Source organism: Adiantum capillus-veneris, chromosome 7, assembly GCF_014529385.1.
Source record: "Adiantum capillus-veneris isolate H3 chromosome 7, ASM1452938v2, whole genome shotgun sequence".
Classification (NCBI taxonomy): Eukaryota; Viridiplantae; Streptophyta; class Polypodiopsida; order Polypodiales; family Pteridaceae; genus Adiantum; species Adiantum capillus-veneris.
Genome location: NC_140937.1, coordinates 32,948,573 through 32,970,895, shown reverse-complemented (window position 1 = coordinate 32,970,895; position 22,323 = coordinate 32,948,573). Strand labels below are relative to the sequence as shown.

Sequence of the window (22,323 nt, the reverse complement as noted above, 5' to 3'; positions counted from 1 at the left end):
GGAGGTGAGTTTGATATCCACTCTCTATGCTTCTTATCCGTGAGTATGGATTGTGTTATGTCATGTGTGCAGGATGGATCTTGCAAGGGACTAACATACGGGGCTTGGGTTCCTCCATAAGGGCTCGATTGAGATGGAACTGGCTGTTGTATAGGTGGAAAGCACCTAGAATCCTGTATCCACTGGCTTTTGCCTTAATGTGCAATGCACACACCTGTAGTTTTATGTTAATGTGAGCTAAATATCCCCAAACCTAGTAATTCATTCGATGTAAAGCAGGACATAAGAGCAGCTTTATGATAGAGAAAGTTCTGCAAGTTGTTAGGCCCTTAAGAGATTTTTGGTCATGGATGCCCACTGAGCTTTATGATAGGCAAAGTTATGCAAGTTGTTATGCTTTGCATAGATTTTTGGTCGTGGATGCCCACTTGTGGGCTCACTTAATGCCGAATGATGCAGATAGTTTTTGTATGTCAGTAGGAGTTAATGTTTTCATGCTGACCGTCTCTGCTCTTGAATGTAGATTATTCACTGTTTTGTCTACACATGGCCTCGATAAATGTGAGATTTTAGCAGAAGAGTTTGCTCATCTGGGTTCAGTACAATGTGTTTGTGCAACTTTTGGAGTGGAAGAACATCATAAGTATATGAAATAGTCAATGGAGCTGATTTTCAAAATTTTGATGGTGTTTGGTTGCAGATCTTACCTCGCTTGCTTAAGCAGTCCAAAAAAATATATGTTGAGGAAGACTTTTTTCCAGGTAGTGATCTCGACAATCTACCAGGTGGTGATCTTCGCAAGCTACCAGCTTACAAAGAGATGCTGCAAGAAAAGAAGGTTGAAAGTGTGCATAAGCATGCTTATGAGTGTCGTTTTGTCAAGTCTCCTTCGGAGGTTAACTTAATGCGGCATGCAGCAAAGATCACTTCCGAGGTAAACTATGTTTCTTCCACAAGCTATCGTTGAACAAAAGTTTTCTTTTTTATCTATCTTGTGATTCATTAGCATTGATTATATTATTTCTGTTTTGAGTGTCTTTTGTGTAGGCCTTTATTGAAACAATCAAAGTCTCACGAACAAGAGCCCATGAGCATATTTTAGCTGCTACAATGGAATTTGAGTGCAGGTTCAGGGGAGCGCAACGCTTGGCGTAAGTATTCAAGTCCGTAATGCATGTTTAGCTTTAATGTGTGTGAAAAAATGTTTCCTTTCTTTTAATTGCACTAGTTCCTAAAGATGTGCCTAACTGAACCTATCTCCTTACTAAAGTTCTGAAATTGCAGACTTAATTTTTTGAGCTCCTTGGTCAAAACAAGACTAATTTGAAGCTTGGAAAGAAATGGCTTTAAGTAATCTTTGTGAAGTAGACACATTTTTTGTTTTAGTAAACCCCCCACCCCCCCCCCCCCCCGAGAGGACACACTCCACACACACACACACACACAATCACACTTATGTGCCCCCCCCACACACACAGAGGATGAAAGAGTGAGAAGAGTGAGGGCGTTTGCATCCAAAATGGCCTTCCCTATCGCCAAAGCCTCCCGGTTGGCAAATAGGATGAGGAAAGCAACTTTCATGGTGACCAACAAGCATCTCACCGTCTTTGAGGAAGGAGATGGACGAACGAAAAATCAGCCATCCTCAAAGAACGAGGTGCGATGAGGCAAGAGATCGACGCACTCAAGGCGGAGGTTGCCTCCCTTAGGGACTCTTCACCATGTGAAGAGGGAGAGATCGTAGAGTGAAGGAAGCAATGAAAGAGGAGCTCACAAAAGCCATCACCGAGACCATTGAGATGAAGACAAAAGCCATGATTGACTCCATAGAAGGGAGGATGGAAGCCAAGGAGGAGGGATGGGTGGAGGTAGTACGTAAAAACCTCCACAAAGAAGTCAAAGAGGAAACCCAAAAAGTGAGCACCTCCTTATACAAACCACGATAGAGGAGGAGAAGATGAGACGAGCACGACGTCTCTATGTGCGAGTGACGGGCATCATGGAGACAAGCTTTGCCTAAAGCTCGGATACAAAAATGACTCCATCCCATTCGCCAAGACATGGGAAAGGACACCACCAAAGAGAGAGCTCTCATCCTCCACTTTCCCAATGAGGTGGAGAGGACCACCTTCATGAGGAAGAGGGTGGCATTGTGTGTACTATTGGGGCCACCCATATACCGTGACAATGATCTCACACACATGGAGATTGAGTATCGACAGACATGTATGCCTTGAGTACTATAGGCCCACAAAGAGGACAAGAGGGCCATCTACAGCGATGGTCGTTTCATCATTGATGGCAAGGCCACCGACTAGGGACTCGTGGCCTATGAGATACCTCACTCAGAGATACACATGACGGTATGGAATTGTAATGGTTCCTTGTGGGCACATCTAGGGAGACTAGAGGAGGTGATTGAGGATTGAGACATCATACTTCTCACAGAGACACATGAGAGCCCAAAGAGAGGATTTCCGAGAGTACAAGGATATGTGTGGGAGTCCTCACATAGGAAGTGTATGCGCCACCACACTTCCAGAGGTTCAGGGGGAGTAGCAGTTCTATATCGACGGGAGCTTCAAGCAAAGGAGACACTCTCACCTTATGAATGCCTGATAGACGGGATCATGGAGTACTCTAGCATCGGTGAAGTCTTCCTCATGGGGGACTTCAACGGGCGGACACATGGGAGACATTGTGAGACATACGACTTTGAGGACTCCAGGGTTCTACATCCACTAGATGAGGTTGGAGTTAGCAGACATAGTAGTCCCCATAGCCTATGGGAGACACCTACTCAAACTGGGCCCATAGCATCGTCTCGTTATTTATAACGGGATGGCCCAGTGGCCGGACTTAGGAGGCCTCACCTCATCTGCACCACAGGGGGGGAGCGCAGTGGACGACTATGTCATTGGATCTAGAGAGACTACACACCTGATCACATCTCTTACCATCCCACCCGTACCCATTGGAGCATATCGTAGCTACATTTATCTCCTTGGACAGCACACCCCCATCACATACCCCAGCCACCTCCACATCCCACACCACCATCTACTTTACACATGCTCTCTTTGACATATACACTCAACATGTTTATAGTGATATATATCAGCTTGATCCATCTGCACCCCTTGACACACTCACTACACAGCTCTCATCTGTTTTACATGATTTAACTCTCGATAGCTTTCCGCACCACACACACACACACACACACACACACACACACACACACGCACACACGCACGCACGCACGCACGCACGCACGCTAGCAACAATACTCAGTCTTGAACCATGCCCCATAGATGGTATGATGATGAGTGTTAAAGAGTTATACAGGGGCCTACGCGCACAACGTGCTCTAGGCGAGATCACGGAGAGAGAGGCCCGTAGACATATGTGAGCCCTCACCCGCTGTAAAAAGGGGGAGTTTGAGGAGGCACAGGAGCTAGATCTCTCACTCACTGATGAGCCACGACTGCGGGAGCCTCGCCCATCCACCCCGATTGAGGAGCCATAGAGATGGCATGATTATGCACAGAGGCTCTACCAGATCCCAGGGCAGCCACCCATACCAGAGCCTATGGGACCCCGCCCACCCACCTCTACTTTCTTGTGTAGGCATAGGGGAGTGTTCTATATAGTTGCATTAGTACCCAACTTAGGTATTTATTTGCATGTGAATAAGTGAGTTTAATAACTCCTTAATAAGTGACATTTTCAGAAATCGTGGGATTTTTATTTGGCATTGTTTGACCCAGCTTTAATCCCATATATAAGTGACCCTAGGTGTCACTTCTCAAGCATAAGTTAGTACCCTCAGTACCGGCACCAAGTACCCGCAGTACCTCAGTATCTCTGGCGTTTTTGCACAAGATCAGGCCATCAGCAGCAGCGTTTTCAGTTTCCAGCCATAACCTCGTCATATTGTCACAGATCCAGCCATCAGTACCAGCGTTTTTAGTTTTCAGCCCAAGACAACAGATCAGCCAGCCTTTTCAAATTCAGCCCTCAGATCAGTGAACGTTTTCGGATTTCAGCTGTTAGCCTCTCAGATCCAAGCATCAGTAGCAAGATCCCATCAGCATTTCAGGATCTAGGACCATTGTATCACCATTTGTGCAATCTAAAGCAAATACCTCTCTAGCAATAGAGAGGGGGGCCCTTGGAGGGGCTTTGGGACCCCATCTGGTGTTAATCTTCTCATTTGTCCTTGCCTACAACAATCTTCGGTTCTGGTAGAAAGTTTGAGTACAATCCTATCTTTTCTTTGATATCAATAGAGCATTATTTAGGAAACAAAATTATCATCTTTCAAAGAACTAACATATTGTTTTTTCTGTGTAACAGCTTTCCTCCAGTCGTTGCAGGGGGAGTAAACTCGACTGTGATTCACTACTTTCGAAATGATCAGAAGGTGGGATGTTCTCTCTTTCTTGATGCATGTATGCTACCATTACTAGGCCACAAACTGAACTCCTTAGTTGCTATTTTGTCTATTGCACATTGTTCCAATGTTGATTCTTTTCATTTGCAAGCACTAATGGCATATTTTTGATATTTTGCAATGGTCTTTTGTCACAGATCCGAGAAGGTGAGATGATTCTTATGGCGGCAGGATGTGAATACTTTGGTTATGTTAGTGATGTGACTCGTACTTGGTCTCCATCAGGAAAAATTTCTAACCCACAGGTATATTTGCCCAGAATTCATCACTGTAGATTGTGTAATAATCCTAGACTTCAATTTCTGTTTTTTGAGTAAGTAAATCAAAATCCCTTCAATAAGCTGGAAGGCATAGTGTCTGCCACCAGGTAATGCATATACCATCCTCAATGACCATGGGTTACTGTTCTAGAATGGATTCAATTGAAGAGGCTCAAGAATGAGAAGTTGTGTATGATCTGACAACTTTCTAAGAGTGAACGAAAGAAAGCTTGATAGAAACAACCAAAAATGTTGTCTAGCATGGCTTTAGGCCGTTAGGTGTATTGTTATTCAAGTCCTTAACTATTGTGTCATAAGTTTGCAGCTATCTTTCTAGTTTTTAAAGTTGCCAATGCGGTGGTACAGGTTTTTACTTCCCTTTATGGGGCAAAGTTTTCCCAAGGGAAAGAGAGATGCAAGATTTCAGATTGGGCATGCATCTGCACGGAACTGATAATTGTCTCCATTATGGCTGAGTCCTCCCTACATCTCTAGATCCACAGTAGAAACTTGGAATGTACACTTTGAGTTAATGTTCGCTTGTGTGTGCGTTTGTTGTTTGGGGGGAGGGGGATTTATTGATATGTCGTCTACACCCTGTTTTGGGCACCACGGCTGACCTTAGTGGGCATATCATTGTGTTTGGTTAGTGCTACCCATGATGGCACTAATGGCATATTGTCTTTGTGAATGCCTAGCATTAGCTTATAACTTGCTCCTTCCGTCAAAGGTGAATATGCAAAACATGGGTCCCATATCGATACTTATATGCACGGACCATTCTTTAGGCATTCGATATCTTTTGAGATTCTCCTTCTTTGTAGCCAAGCATGTTTGGGTCGTTTCATTCAAGTATTTTTCTTTAGATTGGCCAGATCTACCAAGGCAAAGGAAGATGCCCACCCATTTTCATTTGCTTGCATTTGTAGTAATGCCTTGTTAGTTCTAGATTTTAACTCTAAGCTTGGATGCATTCATTTGCAAATCAAGTTTATGGTCAATGTTTTCCAAGAGTTGCAACTCAATGTTCTTTTGTTTGTGCAGAAAGACGTTTACAATGCTGTATTGTCAGCCTATAAAGACAGTTTACAGATGTATAAGCCAGGCATTACTCTTGGGGAGGTCCAGAGTGTCTCGGTATGATTTATGCATGTAGTGCTCAAACTATGCTCTTTAATATGTTTACTATTCTTATCTGATTTATGAACCTTTGTCTTTCATGGATGTCTTAGAATGACAAGCTAGTAAGAGCTACAAGAGGTCTTGGCATAGTCAAAAAGCGAGACGACTATCTCAAGGTTAATCCGACTGCAGTAGGTGCTTAGATTTGGCTTATCTTGCCCTGTATCATTCTTTAACAATGTTTACCATCGTTTCTGGCTCTGATGCGTTCACATGTTAATCTGGCGTGCCATTCCTTTCCCCTGTTCAAATGTTTTTCAGCTGTGTGGTTCTGTGCTTTATTTAGGCAGGTATCTCGGATTAGATACGCTTGATTGCAAACTCATACATGAAGATCGCAAGCTAGTGCCAGGAGTGGTAAATTGCTTCCCATCTTTTCTATAATCGCTCCAACTATATAGCCTCTGCAAGAAAATTTTCGATTGTATGAGCTCTGTGCAGGAGCAGTTGCGAATTTGTTACATAGACTTCTGCATTTCTTGTTGGTTTTAAATGAATTGACGTAGTAATGACAGACATGTATTTTCTTAGCAGAGCCAGTGTGATTTAGCGTCGATAACTGATAACGTTTTCAGCTGAATTGATTATGCAATTTGGAAATCACATCATACAAACCATTTTTGTTTCTCATACAAAGCAAATGTTGTCTGATTGAAGAATCGATCGCAAGTATCCGCACCCTCATTAATTCACTACCCTCATTATCCGCACCCTCATTACTTCACTACTCTCAAAAGACATGGCATGTAAGTTAAGGATCCTTGAAATATTTCTCCTTTGCTCTCCAATGCTCAGGTGTGCCTTTAAATGGTCAGTCTCCTCGAAACATGCGGATGATATTATACAAATTCCATCCCCCTATGTCGCAGTAGTTGCAAGACCTGTTTGAAGAGCAAAACTCACAATGTATTCACACTAAATTAAAAATATGGTGTAGGGTCCATTAGGTACTCAAGTATGTGGAAGTCCATGTAGTAGGCAAGAAGCATGTGTTTGCAAATGGGTTACTTTGGAAAAGATCCTTTGAATCGAGGCCTTTCAGCAATGCTTTCTCAGTGAGCAAGACACCCTTCCTCTTGAAGATCAGCAGATGAGCATTTGGGCATTGCCTATCCTCGAGGCCTTTCCAGTTTTGGATAAAGCTAGTGAGTTGAGCTGTTCGACTATTCTTTCAGCCGATTCCTCGGGGACTCCTTGCATGTGGTTCGACTTCAAGGTCGTGTGTCACTCTTGGTGCCAGGGGCATGGAAGTCAATGACTTGTTAGTTGGCTTCTCTATCCTTCTGTACAGGGTATACCACAGCTAAGTCAGTCCTCTTGGGACCTTGGCTAGTGATGCTGGAAGTACAGGCTGTCACAACTTGGTGATGTGGCTGCCTAGTACGTTGTAGCCGGGCTACAATGTCACTTCACAGGACATACAGTTGGACAGTGGGTTACACTGGGACTGGTTCACACTGGATGCACCTTGGTCTGGGAGTGACACGTGGTAGGGTACCTACCTACGACCGACGGTGGTCTAGTGGACCTCGTGGCCAGGTCACCACATGGCTGACATTTATGAGCCGTTGGTGGCTCTTTACGGTGGTACATATGAGTAGTAGCGGTTGGTGATCATCATCTTCTTCTTCACCTTTGGTCCAGCATCGTGGGGGAGGTAGCGAGTCTTACACAGAGCACTGCTTCACCATCCCTGCACATCTGAGCCTCGACACCCCTCTTGTACCTGTGAGTTCTGGGCTGGAGCTGAGTGTGCTGCCACGCCAGAGTCTGTACATGGTTCTTTGAGAAAGTCGAGTCCACATGTTCTGGTTCACTGTTGTATCTCTGTTGTTATCCATTGTTTCTGTGTTTCATTCTGTTTGAGAGAGTTTCCATTTGTTTGAGTGAGATTGTCACGCACATTGCACTGAGGGACACCCACACTGTAGAGAGCACGACACATTATCCGCGCTACAGGTGCTCCCATTTTGGCGATCACGGTGGGACCTCAACTGAAGTCTCACTCTGTGGAGTAGCTGGGTTCTTCGCTTCGCCTGTGCAACCTGTTGGTCTGGGCCAGTTTCACCCTTGACAACTTAATCTAGCTGGTCTAGTCTCTCGCCTTGTTGGTCTGGTCCTCTCTCGCCCTGGGCCACCCAGTGCTCGTCCTGGTCTAGTCCTTCTTGTCCCTGGTCTAGTCCTTCCTCGTCCTGGTCCGAGCCAGGTGGTCTAGTCACTCGCCCTAGAGTCTAGACCAATGTTCAGCCAAGTGAAGGTTGTCTTGCCCAAGTGAAGGTATTCTTGCCCAAAGCTTGGTGGGGTTGGCAGTTACTGCATGACACATACAAGGAGGTCTTTGGAGCGTCAAAGTGCACTACTGAGTCCTCTGAAGTACTACCACAGGCGGCGTCAACCCTTGGTGCCCAGTAGAAGCATATTAACCCCATCACCCATACCTACTCATACGGCTACCTCCATTCCTTCGACCGGTTCTACATCCTCCAGGTCACCTTCTCCTGTAAGGCTCTCCCCCATTTTGTTACAGCAAGCTAGTGAGCAACAAACTCAGGAGCAAGAGGCCATGGAGGAGCTCACAAGTGTTCTGGCAAAGGTGAACATCAAGTTCCCTACCTTTAAAGGTCTCTCCGCAGAAGATGCAGACGACCATGCTCGGAGGTTTGTCTCTCTCTGCAGAGGTCGTGGCCTCAACAGAGAAGACGCATACCTGGTGCTCTTCCCGTCCACCTTGGATGGTCTTGCAGATAAATGGTACAGTCAGTTTGCTGAAAACCACTTTACTACTTGGACCATGTTAAGACAGCATTTCTGTGAAGCTTTCCGACCAGGGGATTATCAAGAGAAGATTCTAGATGAGTTGGCCAACCTGTTGCTCCAACCCAAGGAGACATTTGCAGAGCTCATGACCAGAACAAAGTCCCTGGTCGCCAAGCTGCCTCAACAACCAGGGGAATTCATGGTGAAGAAATGGGTAGAGAAGGCTCTGCCTAAAACGTCTCAACAAAAGCTCAGAGAAAGTCTCCGTCCTGAAGCCAGTCTGGAGGACTTTGTTGCTACTGCTACTAGAATAGAGGGAGCAAGAAGGCAGTTCACTAACTCTCCTCAGTTAGATACTGCCCCTGTACTCATGGACAGTCCATCAGATCCTTTAACTTCTTTACGCAGGGAACTGGAAGCCCTAAAGATACAACGAGCTCTTCAAGAGGAGAGGTCCTTCTCTCTTAAACACGAGAAGCCTCCACATCACGAGGCATTGGAACAGATTAAGCGCGAGCTAGAAGAGCTCAAGTGTCAGCAAGAGACTAAGGCTACGGTTTGGTGTAGCTCATGCCGCTCTCCAGGGCACCCTCCGCAGGAATGCCCCCTTCGGGTTTACTGCCACTTCTGTGAAAAATCTGGACATGAGGACAAGGATTGTTACTACCTAAAGGGATTGCACAAAATACAGCAAAGTCTTGGTCCTTCTCTCCAACAAGGGTTAGCACCATCATCCAACATGGTTTCCCACTACGGCCATCCCAACTACATGCCACCTTTGCTCAATAACCCTGCTATCTAAGGTATGTCAAGTACTTTCCCGACTCAAAGTTTTTATAATGCTAATGCCACCTCAACCCCTCAAAGCTTCTACACTTCAGCCTCCAACTCCATGCAGCAACCACCTCGTCCCCCGTTTCGTCCTCCCAATCGGCCCATAATCTGCTACAGATGCGGAGAATATGGGCATTATCAAAGCAAATGCCCTCTGCCAGAAGGCTCTTCTCCCTGCAAACTTTGCCCTGAGGCTCAGGATCACTACACTAAGGATTGTCCAAAACAACGCGCCTCTACCTCTGCGAGCCCAAGTCAGAGCCAACCTGAATTCACCTTTCCCAAGATCAATTTGATAGCAGTTAGTACCAACCCCAAGCCACCACTTTCTGCCCATATGATTGCCTCTCAAGACAAGTTGCAGCTGGTAGAGGAGCCAGCTGGTGTCCTCACACGAACTCAGAGGGCAGCCCTCGGCCTCAATCTTCCTGCAGGTGCAGCCCTTTCCTCCCCAATGCCTACACCTCCTCCAACAGCTGACATGCCATCCCCTAGTGTTAAGAAAGGATCTTTTACTATGCTCTCCGATGTTGATGGGGCTTTCTTAGAAGCAGTTGCTGACTTACAAAAGATCAAGGAAACTGAGAAGACACTGATCCCAAGAGAAAAACCTATAGCAGAGACTATATTGAAGAATACCTTTCACCAAGTGTCATTGTATGACATGCTTCGGCTAGATGCGAGTTTCAGAAGTGACACCCTTGCAGTTATTCAGTCACTTTACCCTGGAGCAGGTCCTAGTGGCGGGCACCTCCCAGTGCGACAGTCAGAGTCCTATATGATATCCAATCCTGGTGCCCCACTCACTGATTATAGAAGCCCTCGCCTGAAAGTGTCCGTTTTGGGTCGACAATTCTCAGGAGTGATAGTGGATGGTGGATCTGGCATCAACATGATGCCCGAGTTCACTATGTTAGATCTAGGTCTACAACCTACTCGCCCTGCCCCCTTCACAGTTACATTGGCCGACCAGCGGACAGTCTACCCAGTGGGTATAGTGGACAATGTGCCTCTGCAGGTACAAGACTTTACTTTTAACTTGGATTTTGTTGTGGTTCGTCTTCCACAAGTGGAGGGTGGATTTCCCTTGCTCATCGGAAGGCCATGGCTGCGACACACTAAAGCACTTCATGATTGGGGCAACGATGCCATGTGGATACATACTCCTGGCTCCCCGATGCAACCAATTCGCCTAGAAGGAGGAATGGATCCCTTCGTGCAACATAGTTCCTTGTCTTTAGCAACCAGCCTCGAGTTGAAACAGGCTACTCCACCTGATGGGTCAGATGAGGATCTGTTGGAATGGTTGGATGCTACCAAATCTATGCCCTGTTTTGGAGTTTCAATTCACTCTTTGCTTGAAGGTACACCCTCTTCCAATGTTTCCAAGGTAACTCAACCTTATGAGCCACATGAGCCAGCTCAAGAGTTGAAGGTCACAGAAGATACTCCTGATGCGCTCTCGGTGAAAGCCCTCTTGATAAAAGCCGTTGAATTTGGAAAGCAGAGGAAAAAGTATATAAGCAAAAAGAAATCTCCCCTACAGGAGTTCAACCCCCTTCAAACATCAGCCCCATTGGTGTCTGCTTCTCCAACCAGAACGAAGCTAACCTCTGTGTCTAGCCAACTCCCTTCACAGAGCAGGTCCTGCTTGATGTGCTGGATGAATTCCCTACTCCTGCTCGTTGTCTTGCTGAGAATAGTTGGTTCTGTCCTCAACCTGCACTTTCATAATGCTTTGACCTTCCTCGCCCTTACCAACACACCCTCGCCCCTACCCACCCCCTCACACACTCTCGCCCCTAGCCTCCCCTACTCGCCCCTACCCTATCCCTACTCGCCCCTACCCACCCCCTCACACACCCTCGCCCCTACCCAACCTCCCCCTCTCGCCCCTACCCACCCCTCACCCCTCTCGCCCCTATCTAGCTCTTATCCTCGCCCCTACCCTCCCCCTCCCCCTCCCCACTCTCCCCTACCCACCCCCTCCTTCACCCTCGCCTCTACCCTCCACACCCTAGCCCCTACCCACCCTTCCCCCTCGCCCCCACCCCCTCCCCACCCTTGCCCCTACCCACCTCCTCCCCCTCTCGCCCCTACCCTCTCCTACCCTCGCCCCTATCTAGCCCTTCCCACCCTCGCCCCTATCTAGCCCTCAACACCCTCGCCCCTACCCACCCTTCCCACCCACTCCCCCTCCCCCTCGCCCCTATCTAGCCCTCCCCACCCCGCTCAAGTTCAGCAAGTGAAGGCCCTTTCATTCTGCATTCATCATGGAGCTTAACACTATTTGCGGTGTTACTCGGGTTTATGGTTATCCCTCTTTTCGAGAAGAGTGTTGTTGCAAAAAGAGTGGCAAGGGTCATCTGCAACTACAAGCATGGCCCAGGCTATGCAATCATACATACTGGGGTTCCTGCCTAGTTAGAGGCTTAAGGCGATTGCAAGCAGTGCAGTGTTTTTAACTCCACTTTCGAGGTATGCAAGGTCATGGGCCTAACATCTGCTTCAGAAAGATGTACGGATGCAGTACCTAGTGGTTTTCCTTCACAGTTTTTTCAGTATTCCTCACCGAGACGGTGAGCGGTCTTGTGGCGGGCAACCTGTAGCCGGGCTACAATGTCACTTCACAGGACATACAGTTGGACAGTGGGTTACACTGGGACTGGTTCACACTGGACGCACCTTGGTCTGGGAGTGACACGTGGTAGGGTACCTACCTACGACCGACGGTGGTCTAGTGGACCTCGTGGCCAGGTCACCACATGGCTGACATTTATGAGCCGTTGGTGGCTCTTTACGGTGGTACATATGAGTAGTAGCGGTTGGTGATCATCATCTTCTTCTTCACCTTTGGTCCAGCATCGTGGGGGAGGTAGCGAGTCTTACACAGAGCACTGCTTCACCATCCCTGCACATCTGAGCCTCGACACCCCTCTTGTACCTGTGAGTTCTGGGCTGGAGCTGAGTGTGCTGCCACGCCAGAGTCTGTACATGGTTCTTTGAGCAAGTCGAGTCCACATGTTCTGGTTCACTGTTGTATCTCTGTTGTTATCCATTGTTTCTGTGTTTCATTCTGTTTGAGAGAGTTTCCATTTGTTTGAGTGAGATTGTCACGCACATTGCACTGAGGGACACCCACACTGTAGAGAGCACGACACATTATCCGCGCTACATACGCACACACACACACACCCTCTGTACAAGGACAGTGATGAAGTGGCTGCCCTGTGGGAACCCCCGGAAATGCAAATTGCTGATGTGGCACTGCAGACCCGGAAAATGCGGTGCTGGCTGACACGTGGCACGTTGTATGGACACCGCGTTTTGCGGCAGACTTTACGGCAGGCAGCTTCTGCTTTTGGCCTACACAATTTGGGAGAGAAAGAGTACTCTTTTGCTTTTGGCTACGCAAGAAGATCGGAGAGAGAGAGAAAGGGTTCTTTTGCTTTATTCTTAAGCTTTTGATTTTGAAGCTTTTGGGCTCTGCTTTTAGCATCCCTTGTAAATTTTTATATTGGTAGTTTGGGCTCTCACTTCCCAGAGCATCTGGACGCAGAGTCTGAGAGTGAGTCCCGACTACTCGCTTGTACTTTGAACACATATTAATACAAAAAGAAATACCGAAAGGGGCGCCAGTCTTTGGGGCCAATATCTCTAGGCACGGAACTCCGCCGGGCCAATGTCGAATCAATTATGAACGTGTGAATTGTTTTGAATTGTCTTCTTGTGGTGTCGCGGTAGTTCTCGACTTGGGAGTGTCCAAGTCTGTTACACTGGTATCAGAGGTCGGCCGATTTCTCTTCTATCGAGAAATCTGATCCTTTTTACGCGGCACTTATGGCTTCTGACAAAGATCGGTTGACTTTCTCTGCATCTGGAGATGCGGGAAGAGATCACAACGAAAATTAACGCGAGGAGTACGGCCCGCCTCGGCCTACTCAGGCGGAGATCGAAGAGATGGAGCGTCGACAATTGATCGGCGATGTAACAAAGATGATGCTAAATTTTGAGAAGGACCCGAAATTTACAAAATTTATGAGCCAGACCTCCTTCGACGAGGTGTATGCAGAGTGGCAGCAGACCATTGAACCACCCCCAAACCCTAGTACTCAAGAAACCTCCTACCCCAAGGATATTTACTGAGCAAGAATTAGAAAAGGTGGTTGATGCACGGATTTTTCAGCTTTTTGACGCGTAGAACAAAGCAGAAACGCACGACAAAAAGTAGAACAAAGGAACTTACTTCCCGGGTTATTTGGGTCTTGAGTCTACTTTTGCCTCGGCCCAAAAAAAAGCAGAAGAAGCGTGTGTGGTTTGAAGGATTACCAAGTTCTTCTTCTTCTTCTTCTTTTGAGAGTTCTTCTAGCTCTTCTGATTCGAGCGAAGAAGACAGGAAAGGCAAAAAGCGAAGTAAAAAGCAAAAGGGCAAGAAAAAGGCAAAGAAGTCTAAATTTCGCACAGTTTCGGACAGTTCTACAGAGGACTCGTCTTCAGATAGTTCGGACTTCGACAATCGCAGATTCTATTCAAAGAAGGAATTTTTTTTACAAAGCCAACCAGTATGACTTTCTGGAAGATAAAAGCAAGAAAGTCCGAGAGTTCAAAGAATGTGGACAGTCGGTTAAATTTAACACTTTCTTTGGTTTTAGAGATGCTTCGAAGGCTTTGGCCTTATACAGCAGTTTGACATAGCTTTCTCTAGAGGGTGTTACTCAGAGCACTCCAAGATTCGGAGGGCTACTTCCTATTTCAAAGGGAATGCTCAACGTTGGTGGTCCACGCTTCTATTGAACAGGAAAGCGCCAATTAAATGGCTGAAATTTAAAAGGCTTTTTATTTCTTCTTGGCTGACCCGAGAGTACGAATGCGGCATACGAACTGCGTGGAACCATCTTCGGATGACCAAGAAGGATACTTTGGATGCTTATTGCGGGAGATTCTGGAGCTCTTTTCTACCAGCCTCTTCATTTAAGAACATCTCGTTCAGAGAGCAGATTGAGCGGTTTACCTTGGGTCTTCCTACAGAGATCTGAGATCACTGCTTAGAACAAAAGTCAGATTCCATTCAAGAATTGATGAGTCATGTGAAACGGGGTTTTGCCATTCACTCTGGCAGTTTTACCTACCCCACGGATGAAATCATGACACAAAGGAATGAACAGACTGCGAACAATGAAAGTAGAAAGAAGAAGAGTAACCCAGAAAAGAAAGAAAAGGATGCACGACCAAAGCTTACTCTATCACAGAGAGCTCTTTACATCCAAGAGGGGAAGTGCTTCGGATGCGGGGAAACTGGGCATATCTCCGCGAAGTGCCCTAAAAAGACACCGAAAGAACAAAATGACAAGGATGAAGACAGGCCATAGAGCTCTAGAGCAACTGAGGATCGCGGACGAAAAGGCAAGATGAAAGTAGGACTGGTGTCACAAACTGGTGACGTGGCTGCCCAGTACACACACACACATCCTCTCCTAGCATGTGCAGACTGGCCAGTATCGGAAAATACGCGAACTGCTGACGTGGCCCTACTGTGTACGCAGAGCCTGCAAAACGCGGCGGAGAACACGGAATTCCGTACGGTTGGTGGCAGGTTTTTGCGTGGAGTTTTTACGACAGCCTTACCTGCTTTTTGGCTACGCAAGAGATAGAGAGAGATAAAGCTTTAATTTTTTAAGGCTTGCTTTATTGTCAAGTATGGCTTGAGAGATAAAAAGATTGAACTTGCTTTATTTTTGGAAAGCTTTTGAATTTTAGTTTTTGGGGCTCTTCTTTTAAGCATCCCTTGTAATCTTTAAATATTGTTACCATATACATGTGGTAGTGATGTGTGTGAACACACTAGGACCGTCGGGGCTTTTTTTCCCTCTTTAGGAGGTTTTTTCCCCCGTGCATTGTATATACGCCCATCACTCTAGGGCTATCTATCTTTGCATTCAACACTAAGTAACACACTCTCTATAGTGTGCCTTGAGCTTCCTTCGTCTTCTCCAAGCTGTGTGTGTTTCTTTGCAGCCCTAATTCCAACAATTGGTATCAGAGCAGGTCACGCCCTCCCGGGCTTAGTCGCTAGCTGCTCCAGCACACGCCTGCTCACTTTCTCCGATTTCAGTGAGCTTTGGCGAGCGTTCGCAGGTCGACAAAATTTTTGGGTAAGCTCGAAGAGCTTGGTCTGCTCAGAATTTTGATTTGGGCTCATTTCGGCCTCCGTTTCCACTACAGGCAGTACTGCACAGGCTATTTCGTCATTTTGTGCAGAATTTGTGTCAGTGCCATTTTCTGCATAACAGGTGCCTTATAGTCTTCTACGGTTTGTGCTATATAGCACAGGTTGTTCCCGCTCCATTTCTCCTATTTTTGGACAGTTTTCACATCAGGTCAGCATTTACCATGGCTGACAACAACAACACAGATGTGTTGAAGATGTTTGTTGCTGAGGACGGGTTGGATGGGGACAACTACCCTCTGTGGGCTTATATGATGCAACATGTTCTTGTGTCAAAGGGTGTCTGGAACATTGTGTAGGGCATTGATGTATGTCCTGGTTCTGAGGATGTAGGCGATGTTGAGGATGTTGTAGGTCTTGCTGCAAGGATTGCAGCTGTTAGAGTTGTTTTGCCTACGGCAAAACAAGCTCGTTGGGATGTTAAGGATGCGCAGGCTCATGCATTGATTGCGTTGTTTGTGAAGCGCACCATTGTTCCTTACATCCGTTCAGCAAAATGTGTAAAACAGGCTTGGGATATTTTAGCAGGTCTTTATGCAAGCCGCAATGAGGCTAAAATTGCTTTGCTGCGTAAAGAGCTGGAGTCGAAGATTATGCATGAGGAAGATGATATGGACACTTTCCTTGCTAGTGTCAAGGATATCAATGAGCAGCTTATTTCTGCAGGTGAAGTCATTTCAGACAGTTCCCTTGTGCAGACTGTTCTTGATGCCTTACCAGATTTCTACCAGACTTTTGCTAGTACTTGGAGACTGATGACCCAAGGAAATCCTGAAGTTGTCAAGTTTGATGCATTATGCACATTGCTGTTGCAAGAGTCACTTTCCAGAAAAAACAGGACTAGGCAGCGTGCAGTTGAACAGACTTTTATTGCTTCTCAAAGAAAGGGTGGTAACAGCAATGCAACCACTTCTTATGGTTCTGCTGCGAGTGGCAAAAATTATGTTCCTAATGCTTCTGCTGGCAGTACTTCGTCTGGTAATTCTGGTGATAAGGGCAAAAAGAAGATGCGTTGCCATTACTGTAAAGCCAATGATCACTTGATCAAGTTGTGTCCTAAGTTGAAGGCCAAAGAGGCTAAGAAGAAAGAGGGTGGTTCCACTGCAAATGCTGGTTCCACTACAAATGCAGCCATTGTTGAGTCTTCTGTGAAAGGAGACTGTGTTGCTGATGTTGATGCAGAATGGGCTTTTAGCGCAGAGTGCACTTACAATCCTGCTGTCCATGATGCATGCTTGTCAGTTGCTGCAGATTCACATGTGTGGTATTTCGACAGTGGTTCTACAAAGCACATTACCACACATCATGAATTGTTTACCTCTCTCGAGTTTGTCTCTCATGGGAATTCAGTCACTTGTGCCAACAATGCCTCTTATCCAATTCAGGGAGTTGGAAAGATTGTGCTTATTGCTACTAATGGCAGTTCTTTCACACTTGTCGATGCACTTTATGTACTTGGGATCAAGAAGAATCTCTTATCTGTATCCGCACTTGCTAGACTTGGACTTGTAGTCAAATTTGTGGATGACAGATGTACAGTTCATGATCTCAATTTTGGTGATGAAATTGTTGCATCTGGGCTTTTGTGCCGTGGGCTGTATAAGCTCACTTTGTATGACAAGTGTGGAAAAAATTTTACAAATGCTGTTGCAGACTCAAGGGCTATTTCAGATGCAAAACTTTGGCATGCACGTTTTGGTCATCTGAATTTTGCCAGTTTGCTGCGTTTGCAGAAATCTGATATGGTTGCTTCTTTGCCGCGTCTTGAAGCACCTGTCAAACATGTTTGTGAAGGCTGTATTTTGGGTAAGATGCAGCGTTCTAAATTTCCAAAGGATGGTTCAGTTCGGGCCACATGCAGGTTGCAGCTTGTGCATAGTGATGTTTGTGGGCCCATGCAAACTCTGTCCTTGGGCAATTACCTGTACTTCATTACTTTCATTGATGATTACTCCAGGCATGCATGGGTATTTCCGCTTAAAGCGAAGTCCGAAGTTTTTATGTGCTTCAAACAATTTCTGGCTATGGCTGAAAATGTCTCGAAATGTACTATGGGCACCCTCCGTTCCGATCGAGGGGGGGAGTATATGGGGAGTATATGTCTCATGAATTTAATGCATTTTTGGCTAGTCGTGGGATAAAACACCAATGTACAGTGCCTTGTACGCCTCAGCAAAATGGTGTTGCTGAGAGGAAAAACAGGTCACTGACGGAAATGGCACGATGTATGGTCAAAAGTCAAGCTTTACCGCATTCTTTTTGGCTTGAGGCCATCATGTGTGCCACTTATGTACTTAACAGGTGTCCTACGAAAGCTTTGCAGTCTATTACTCCATATGAAGCATGGCATGATAGAAAACCTTCTATTGAGCACATGCGTGTTTTTGGTTGTTTGGCATATGCTTTGGTGCCACAAGTGCAGCGCAAAAAATTGGATGATAAGGCTGTCAAATGTATTTTTGTTGGTTATAGTGCTGAAAGCAAAGGTTACAGGTTGCATCATCCGCAAACAAAACGTATTCTGGTTTCTCGGGATGTAGTGTTTGTGGAAGATTCTGTTCAGCCCTTGCTGTCATGTACTAGAGACAGTAATGTAAGCTCACAGGACATTTATGACACTTTGTTGCCTCTTTTCAGTGGTGGAAATACGAATGTAAGTTCCAATGAGGCAAATGTACAGCCTATGGGGGTTTCTGAAAATGTTTTAGATCAGCCTATTACTGATGCAGATGTACATGATGTACTTGATGAGGAAAGGGCTGAAAATGAGCAGGCTAGAGGTATGCCAAAATGGCTGGTGCACACTTTGCGTGACAGTAAATTGGATGCACCTTTGTCTAGTCGTACTCGTTCAGGCTCTCGCCATGCATCTTATGCATCAGATTGTTATGCTTTGGTTGTGTCTAGCTTACATGATGTTGAGGACCCTCTGACTTTTGATGAAGCACAAAATTCAGAAAATTGGATGGCTGCCATGCAATCAGAATATGATGCACTTGTAGAAAATGACACATGGACTTTATGTGATTTGCCTCTTGGCAAAAAGGCCATTGGTACAAAGTGGGTTTACAAGTTGAAACGCAAACCGGATGGTGAGATCGATCGCCATAAAGCTCGACTTGTTGCAAAGGGTTATGCACAGAAAAAAGGCATAGATTATGAAGAGACTTTTGCTCCCACTTGTTGTATGACTACTGAACGTTATCTATGTGCATTGGCAGCTCATTTTGGTTGGGATGTACATCAATTAGACATTGTTACTGCTTTCTTGAATGGTGACATATTTGAGGAAGTTTATGTAACGCAGCCTCGGGGTTTTGTCACAAAAGGACAAGAGGACAAAGTGTGCAAATGTAACAAGGCTTTGTATGGGTTGAAGCAATCTCCTCGTGCTTGGTATGAGAAAGCTGACACTCATTTGGTCAAACAAGGCTTTCATAACAGTCCAACAGAAAGCACATTGTATGTAAAGCGTGAGGGTGATGTATTTCTCATCGTGGTTCTTTATGTTGATGATTTGTTGATCACTGGACCAAATGAGAGACATATTGCTGAATTTAAGGCTGATTTGAATGCTACTTTCAAGATGAAAGATTTGGGGCTGTTGCATCATTATTTGGGCATATAGTTTAAGCAGTGTGATGGTGGTATTGCCTTGTGTCAGAAAAGTTACATAGAGACATCGCTATGTAACTTTGGACTTGAGGATTGCAAACCTATTGCCACTCCCATGGAAACAGGTTTGAAGTTGGGTGTACATGATTCTGGTGATCCTGCTGATGTCACTCTTTACCAAACTGCTGCTGGCTGCCTCATTTATGTATGCAACACGAGGCCGGATATTCAGTTTGCAGTCTCACAGGTCAGCAGATTTATGCATAGCCCAGGGTCTAAGCATTGGCAGGCTGTCAAGAGGATTTTCCGCTACCTTAGTGGCACTTTACATCTTGGCTTGTTTTATCCCAAGGGGGGGATCATTGCCGCTAGACTTACATGCTTTTTCGGACTCAGATTGGGCTGGTTGTTTTGACACGCGAGTGTCCACAAGTGGTTTTTGTTTCATGCTTGGCAGCTCATGTATATCATGGTTGAGCAAGAAGCAACCTACTGTGGCCACTTCGAGCTGTGAGGCTGAGTAGAGGGCAGTCTTCACAGCTACGGTTGAGTGTGTATGGCTTAGACGCCTTATGGCTGATTTGGGTGTTGGACAGGACACTGCCAACACTATCTACACTGACAGTCAGAGCGCATTGGCAGTTGCGAGGAACCCAGTTTTTCATGCTCGCACAAAGCACATTGAGGTGCATTACCACTATGTCAGGGAGAGGCTCTCAGCAGGAGAGATCAGCTTGGCTTATGTGCCAACACGGGACAACCTTGCAGATCTTTTCACAAAGGCATTGTCTCGTGAGAAGCTTGAAGCTTTCCGCAAAGCTTTGGGCTTACTCCCCTTTGTGGACTGATCCTGTCCTCAGGGCATGGCACTTCCCTTTACTCATGTGCCAGCTCTCGTTCACTGCATCACTCCAGGGGGGATTTGTTACCATATACATGTGGTAGTGATGTGTGTGAACACACTAGGACCGTTGGGGCATTTTTTCTCTCTTTAGGAGGTTTTTTCCCCCGTGCATTGTATATACGCCCATCACTCTAGGGCTATCTATCTTTCCATTGCACACTAAGTTATACACTCTCTATAGTGTGCCTTGAGCTTCCTTCGTCTTCTCCAAGCTGTGTGTTTCTCTGCAACCCTAATTCCAACAAATATGCGGGCAGGGCCTCATAACCCAGAGCATCTGGATGTAGAGTCTGAGAGTGAGCGCCTGCCTGCACTCTTATACTTTGAGCACAAATTAATAGAAAAAGAAATACCGAAAGGGGCGCCAGTCTTTGGGGCTAATATCTCTAGGCACGGAACTCCGTCGGGCCAGTGTCGAATCAATTGTGAACTGTGAACTGTTTTGAAGTGATTATTTGTGGTGTCGCCGTAGATTCTCGACTTGGTATGTCCAAATCTGTTACAGTGGTATCAGAGCGACAACCAATTTCTCTCCTACGGGAAATCCGATCCTTTTTACGGGACACCTATGGCTTTAGGTAAAGATGAGTCGACTCCCTCGGCATCCGGAGATGCGGAAAGGGATCACAACGAAGATTCACACAAGTATAGCCCGCCTCGGCCTACTCAAGCGGAGCGTCCAGAGATGGAGCGTCGACAATTGATAGGCGATGCAACAAAGATGATGCTTAATAATGTGAAGGACCCGAAATTTGCAAAATATATGAGCCAGACTTCTTTCGATGAGGTGCACACATAGTGGCAGAAGACCACAAAACCACCCCGCAAACCCGCTCTCAAGAAACCTCCTACTTCCAGGAAGTATACAGAGCAAGAATTAGAAGAGGTGGTTGATGCACGAATCGCTCAGGTTTTTGACGCGCAGAACAAAGCACGACAAAAAGCAAAAGAAAGGTGTTGATTTCCCGGGTTATTTGGGTCGTCAGTCTACATTTGAAAAGGCAAGAAAGCAGAAGAAGCGTGTTCGATTTGATGGAGTACCCAGTTCTTCTTCTTCTGATAGTTCTTCTAGCTCATCTGACTCGAGCGAAGAAGATAGAAAAGGTAAAAAGCGAAGCAAAAAGCAACGCTTTGAAAAGGGCAAGAAAAAGGCAAAGAAGTCTAAATCTCGCCCCGTGGTTGACAGTTCTACAGAGGACTCGTTTAGTTCGGACTCCAATGATAGCAGCTTTTATGCAAAGAAGAAGAATTTTTACAAAGCCAACCAATATGACTTTCTAGAAGACAAAAGCAAGAAAGTCCGAGAGTTTAAGGAAGGTGGACAGTCAATTAAATTTGACACGTTTTCTGGTTATGGAGATGCTTCGAAGGCTTTGTCTTTTGTACAGCAGTTTGACATCGCTTTCGTGGGAGGCGTTACTCAGAGCACTCTAATATTTTGAGAGTTGCCTCTTATTTTAAAGGGAATGCAGGAACTTGATGGCCCACGCTTCTATGAAACAAGATAGCGCCAGTTAAATGGCTGAAATTAAAAAGGCTTTTTATTTCTTCTTGGCTGGCTCGAGAGTATGGATGCGATATACGAACTGCTTGGAACCATCTTCGGATGACCAAGAAGGATACAGTGGATGCTTATTGTGAGAGATCCTGGAGCTCTTTTCTACCCGCCTCTTCATTAAGAAGATCTCGTTCAAGGAACAGATTGAGCGGTTTACCTTGGGTCTTCCTACAGAGATCCGAGATCACTGCTTGGAACAAAAGTCAGCTTCCATTCAGGATTTGATTAGTCGTGCGAAACGGGGTTTTACCATTCACTTAGGCAGTTTGACCTACCCCACAGATGAGATCATGACACAAAGAGCCGAACAGACTTCGACAAATGAAAGTAGAAAGAGAAAGAGCAACCCACAAAAGAAAGATGCACGACCCAAACTCACTCCTCAGGAGAGATCTCGCTACATCAGGGAAGGGAAGTGCTTTGGATGCGGGGAAACTAGGCATATCTTTGCGAAGTGCCCGAAAAGGGCACAAAAAGAACATAACTACAATGACGACGAGAGGCTTGAGAGTTCGAGAGCAGCTAAGGAGC

General features: G+C 45.9%; 1 protein-coding gene across 9 annotated transcripts in view; it reads left to right on the top strand.

The window, feature by feature from the left end:
* LOC147453654 (intermediate cleaving peptidase 55, mitochondrial-like) overlaps positions 1–22,323 on the top strand; it is a 169,049-nt gene that overhangs the window by 56,990 nt on the left and 89,736 nt on the right. For 5 of the 9 annotated variants that reach the window (XM_086515771.1, XM_086515773.1, XM_086515772.1 and 2 more), the window contains 7 exons: positions 701–934; positions 1,048–1,151; positions 4,360–4,426; positions 4,594–4,701; positions 5,761–5,853; positions 5,949–6,033; positions 6,185–6,255. In XM_086515771.1, the coding sequence (XP_086371897.1) occupies positions 701–934; positions 1,048–1,151; positions 4,360–4,426; positions 4,594–4,701; positions 5,761–5,853; positions 5,949–6,033; positions 6,185–6,255 (762 nt within the window). The remainder of the gene's footprint in view (positions 1–700; positions 935–1,047; positions 1,152–4,359; positions 4,427–4,593; positions 4,702–5,760; positions 5,854–5,948; positions 6,034–6,184; positions 6,256–22,323) is intronic. The other 4 variants (XM_086515776.1, XM_086515777.1, XM_086515774.1 and 1 more) reach the window with 4 other exon arrangements.